General features: G+C 46.7%; 1 protein-coding gene across 1 annotated transcript in view; it reads left to right on the forward strand.

The window, feature by feature from the left end:
• Positions 1–1,589, forward strand: part of UTP3 (UTP3, small subunit (SSU) processome component, homolog (S. cerevisiae)) — a 2,749-nt gene extending 1,160 nt beyond the window's left edge. Inside the window, exons 2-3 of the mRNA XM_009886495.1 lie at positions 32–268; positions 344–1,589. Of these exons, the coding sequence (XP_009884797.1) occupies positions 32–268; positions 344–1,528 (1,422 nt within the window). The 3' untranslated portion in view covers positions 1,529–1,589. The remainder of the gene's footprint in view (positions 1–31; positions 269–343) is intronic.
• The last annotated feature ends 4,371 nt before the right edge of the window (positions 1,590–5,960 follow it).

Below are 5,960 nucleotides of genomic sequence, written 5' to 3' on the forward strand. Positions count from 1 at the left end.
GGGGGCCCGTCGCCGGTTGGACCTCGCCGAGGAGGAGGATGAGGATGGTGGGGAGGATGCGATCGGCGGGCCGGCGGCGGAGGAGGTGGAGGAGGACGAGCAGGAGGCGCGGTTCCGGGCGGTGATGGCGGCCCTGGAGAGCGGGGAGGAGGCCGGGGTGAGCGAAGAGGAGGAGGAGGAAGAAGTGCTGGGGCTGCAGCTGCCCGAGGACAGCGAGGAGGACGATGGTGAGGAAGAGGAGGAGGAGGAGGAAGAGGAAGAACAGGGGGTGGGTCTTTACATAGACCACAGCGCAGAAGAGGATGGAGGTGAGGAGGAGGATGGAGAAGGTGAAGGGGAGGAGGAAGATGAGGATGGGAACCTCTCCATGGAAAGTGACTTGGAGGGGCACCGTCAGGACACTAAGCTCCCCCACGAGCTCTCCTGGGGCCAACGCAAGCAGCTCTACTACGACACGGACTACGGGAGCGATGCCCAGGCCAAGGGCAAGCGTAGCCAGCAAGAAGTCGATGCTGAGGAGGAGGAAGAGGAGCAGGAGGCTCAAGTCATCCAGAGGCGGTTGGTGCAAGACTTGGGAGAAGATGATTACGGGCTGGATATGATCCAGGGCTATGTGGCTGAGCAGCAGAAAACCCGTGATAGCAAGGGGCAGAAGATTGACAAGGATTTGCAGGCCCTTCCCAAGAAGGAGCAGCTGAAGCTATTGAAGCAGGAGTCCCCTGAGCTCCTGCAGCTGATTGAGGACTTTGAAGTCAAGCTGATGGAGCTCAAGGATGAGCTGCACCCTCTGCTGCAAATGGTGAAAAATGGCACTATCCCACAAGGAAAAGGCAGTCGTTATTTGCAGACCAAGTATCATCTCTACCTGAATTACTGTGCCAACATCAGTTTCTATTTGGTTTTGAAGTCCAAGAGGATGCCGGTTCATAGTCACCCCATTATCGAACGGCTGGTGGCTTACAGAAATATAATCAATGACCTAGCTGTTATAGATCAAAAGTTATCCTCGCAAGTTCGTATGCTTTTGAAAAACTACTATGATAAGAAGGAAGATAAATTACGCAAAGAAAAGAAGTTTGCGGTGTTTCTCCCGCTGGATGTCAGGAAAAACAAATCGAAACGTGCTCCTGCGCTTGCTCATGGCCGGGCTACTGCTGATGAACTGTCAGATGAGTCGGACATGGATGAAGAGGCTGCTCTAAAATACTATAAGATGATGGAGGAGAAGTTGAAACTCAAGAGGAAGAGAACTGAAGACCAAGATGCCCTTGAAGAAGAAGAGATGTCAGAAGGAGAGGATCCAAATAGAAAGAGAGGTGTGACGTATCAGATGATCAAGAACAAAGGCCTCACACCCAGAAGGAAGAAGATCGATCGCAACCCCAGGGTCAAGCATCGGGAGAAGTTTCGGCGGGCCAAGATTCGCCGCAAGGGCCAGGTCCGTGAAGTTCGGCGGGAATTGCACAGATATGCCGGGGAACTGTCTGGCATCCGTGCAGGAGTTAAGAAAAGCAGGAAGCTTCAATGATACTTACTTTGCTCTGTTTCTGAGAGCTGCGAGTACTGTTATTGAAATCAATAAAAACTTTATAAAAGATACTGTGTTTTTTATCCTTGAGAAATCTGGGGGTGGGGTGTTACTAGGTTTGGGGTTTTTTTGTTAGGGTTTTTTTGTTGTTGTTGTTGTGGGTTGTTTTTTTTCCAGAGGGTGCTTTTCAGAAGGTGGCACCTGCAAAAGTGTTGCAGGGCCCTTTCCTTAGCTGGCCTGTGTATTAAGGTGTTTTCCTCTATTGCGATGCTGTCATCTTTCCATACTATAAATAGTAGCTTTGAGAGGCTGCAAGGGATGTCTCAAGTGAAGGGAATGAAACGGGTCGTGCAGGACTGATGGGGAGATGGTGGGATGGAAGGACCTCCTGCGGGTGGGTGAGGATGGGGTTTGTGCAGCTGTTACTGCCTTCTCCTTTTTACTGTCTTCTTGTGGTCCACCCTTTTTCTGAGCTGCAGAATGAGATAAGTGTGGTTATGGTATTTTTTTCTAATTCTTGTCCTGATTAACTCCTTGTGTTCGTAAGTTTAAAAACCAACTACTTTTAGGCTCACTTAAATCTTTACAATTTTGTAACTGAGCAGAAAGCTATTCCTTAAATCCCAAGTGGCTTTCGATACTGTTTCTCCTCCTCCTGAATTCAGTGAAAAGCGAAGGACTTCGCTGGATTTCATAGCTGTTTATATATGTGACAAATACATTCACTTCATCTATGATAAATAAGTTAACTGTTGTCTGCTGTTGCAGAACAAACAGCTAAGAGGTAAGGTTGCCTTCAGTTTGAAGGTAAACTTTCAAAATGTTTGCTTATCTCCTTGTCTTCTGCGTGTAAAAGAGGAATGACAGATGAATTTTCCTTAAAAACAAAAAATGTCTCAGGAAAGACCTGCATTTGTGTCTGGGACAGGTTTCGGGGAGCCCATGCCTTGATTTGGGTACCAGTGGCATCTGAAAGGTACTACTGTCTGTTTCCTATGTGAAATCACTTAAGGGGAGTAATTGTCTTGTCAATAAATGCTGATTCATACTATGGAAGCACTAGAGTACCTACGTGGTTTCTTTGGGGTGTTTTTTGTTTTGGGGTGGGTTTTTTTTTGTGTGTTACAGTCTTCAGAAAAAGCCAGAATATGAGCCCGAGTTCTTGAACATGTGACAGACGAGATGCTGTAATTCAAACGTGGGCACTCTGCTCATTTTCTGCAAGTGAAATCTGCTTCCATGGGTTTTGATGTAAACCTTTACACCCTACGCCTGTTTCTGCCAGGAACGTGCTGTTAATTGCTGACTTGGGAGTATTGTGTTAATTTCCAAAGCTGATTGTTAAAAGGGAGAGGTAGAAAAATGATAAACTTAAGCTGGATGGATGGGAACAGAAGTAAGGAGTCTTTTTGAAGTCTTTAAATGCCCTGGCTCCACGGGATGTGAAGCTGTGCACAGTGATTTCGGAGGGGATTCTGGTACGACAGGTAGATGTATAGGACAAAATAGTGAAAAGACAAGTTCTGCTGACTTTAATGGCCCTGTGTTTGTTTGCCCCCTGCTGCTGACAGGCCTAACAGCAGTTAAATGCTGCATTAAAAAAAAAAAAGTGCTCCACAGAAATAGGGTACAAAGCATTGGGAATGGATCCCCTCCATGAAATTGCCTGGGTCACTGAGGCAAAAGTGAGGCTTGCTTGAAGAGGTCACTGAGTGTGTCTTCTCGTTTGAGCAACGCTGTCTGCAACCTGATGGCCTCAGGTGAGATGTGTAACCTATTAGCTGTGGGATACAGATGTCCTTCACCTGTGCTTACTCATTCTCGCTTACCCTGAGCAGCCATCAACAGTGGCAGCCGCCTGCTCATCCCAGTGAGAAATGCATGGATTTTTGTCTCTTTACCAAGGAAGGAACGAGAGCTTTTACCAAAACTATGCCTTTTATTAACTGTGCACGGGGATCACGATGGAGACCGCCACTGATAATGCTGAGCTTCGCTCCTGAGGCTTTCCAAAGAGGTCAGTAAAAGGTAACGTGCGGGGGGGAAAAAGCAGCTTAGCTGCTTTTTCTGGGAAGGAGTGGGGTTGCATAACATGCATCACATGGGATGTGGAAAATATCCGGCAGAGATGCGAACTGATCGCATTACTGCAGCGCCTGCTCGTGCGCATTTCGCATTTTGTGCAAAAATGAAGGGCTGATGACCTTTTGTAGAGTTGTAGGCAAGCTGCAAACATCCAAGGTGGCTTTGCATTGTCTTGAAAAGCTTTAGACTAGCAAAAATCTGGCAACTTCCATCTGAGCAATAAATAAGGCAAACAATAAATTAGTGCGCTATCACAGCCGTGCTCCCCAGAAACGTTGGGATGAAGGCTGAAGGCAAGAGGGAACGCACAGGCAGCCAGCAGATGGCACAGCACGTCTCCCCGGACCGCTGCGCCAACCCCTTTTAATGAAGATTAAACCCAGCATTATGTTCAGTTGGTTAGTTCGGAAATTGGACAAAGCCATAAATAGTTCTTTCCCATATGGTTTTTTGTATGAGTGATCATGGGAAGGCCGTGATTATTAATGCCATGGGAGGGTGGGCACTGTAATGTTGCTGTAAGAAACGCGTCTTAGAGGGATGTTTTGTGCTGAAGGGAAATCCCTGATGGTAAAGAGGTTTTGAAGATTACTATGAAAATCGACATGCATAAAATAAAGGAAGGACCACAGATGATGGTCAGGAAAACAAGTGAGAAGTGGAGCAAGGTCATGGTTAATGCCTTTTTTTTTTTTTTTTTTTTTCCTGGTGCTATACAGATTTTATCTTTCTCAAGCAGATGAATGACAGCTCTCACTTGCAGAAGGTGCTGATTCAGAATTTTATCTGAAACATTTTTTTTTTTTTTTTTTTTAACTTCCAGTAGCATTTCTGGAGAAGGCGCTGATGCCGCCAAGTGAGGAACTTCAACCATGGGATGACACTAGTCCTCGCCGGGCTCCTGCTTACCAAGCGCTGGCTGCCTTGCTCAGAAAGCACCGGTGGTGTGTTGGCCTCAGCAGCACCCAACGCAGGTTAGGATTTACAGGCTCAGGGAACAGCCATGACGCACCTGAATCACCCCGCATGGCCTGGGAGATAACTGCCCCCGGGTCTTCTCCATCCGCTCACTTGGAGCACAGTAATTCAAGAGATTCAGTCCCGTGTACACTTGCACATAAATGATTCATATCGCAGAAGCACATAGGTGGTGCGTAGAAAGCTCTAAGGATAGGTATGAGCTGCTCCGTTAGGGTTTTTTTACACCTGGAAAACATCATTGTTGGTGGGTGATAAGCATCCAGAGTACACCCTTTGGAAGCCCGGGCAGAAAATGTACGGTGGCAGAGAGGTGGACAATGCTTTCTGCATCATGACCTGAAATTTCTGTTTATACCAGGTAAGGAAAATATGTTGAAAAACTCACATGGAAATGCATCTGCTACTGCCTTAATTTTTGTCAAGGCTTTCCTCGTTGTCTTCCATAATAATCTATCGGCAACAGTCTGGATGTTGTTTTACTCTTGCTAGTACTGGCAAAAAGAAATTTAAATGTTGAGCTTGGAAATCTGTAAAATAGATTAAAGCATCTGTTAAATTAGTTGCGACACGTTGCCTGACTTGGGGCAGCATGGGGTAAAGCCGTCTCCAGAAATCAGTTGCCTTTACAGCTTTGTTTACGCAAGTTTGGTGAGATGTAAAAAGAAAGAAGCAACGTTTCAGGTTAACGTAAGGGCACTGAATGCAGGATATGTTTAAAAACGGGCAGATTTATGTTCTTTCTCCCTGCCTGTTGACAATGCTACTGTCTGGCCTTAATGAGAAGTCTTTTTTACTGTCCTCGGAAAGACAATCTCTTAAGTGAAATTCCCCTTGGTGCGGCCTGTTTGGTAGTTTAAATAGTAAGGAAGCTATTTGGACGTTGTATTGTCATCTTTGGCCAGAGAATGTGAAAACGCTGCCGTCCATGAGATCCCACCGAGGGGGAGGCAGGAGATGGTGTCGTGGCTTCGCCTCACGGGTGAGTTGAAGCCCCTGGAAGCCTGACTTCCTCGATGCTCTACAAAGGAGGTTTATTAAGATTAAAATCAGTGTTTTCCCCATGCGGGCTCTGGTCCTGCCAAGGCGACTCCTCACGCAGAGGGCTGCTGGCTCCTTCCCTTTAGCTTGGTATAGAAATAAACAACAACAACAACAAAACCCACATGATGGGAGAGCGGTGTATTTCGAACTGCTTCTCCACCGCCTGGCAGCGGTGCTGGGAAGCTTGTGTGAGAAGACGGCTTGTCTGCAGTTTGTTTTTTCTTAAAAGTGTGAGAAAGGCGAATTGGCAGGGATGAAAAAGCGAATGTGAAGGGTAAGAGGCTGGAAAAAAAAACCAAAACAGCGCCCCTCAAAAGAGGGGTGG

The sequence above is a fragment of the Charadrius vociferus genome, unplaced genomic scaffold (genome assembly GCF_000708025.1).
Source record: "Charadrius vociferus isolate BGI_N301 unplaced genomic scaffold, ASM70802v2 scaffold676, whole genome shotgun sequence".
Taxonomy (NCBI): domain Eukaryota; kingdom Metazoa; phylum Chordata; class Aves; order Charadriiformes; family Charadriidae; genus Charadrius; species Charadrius vociferus.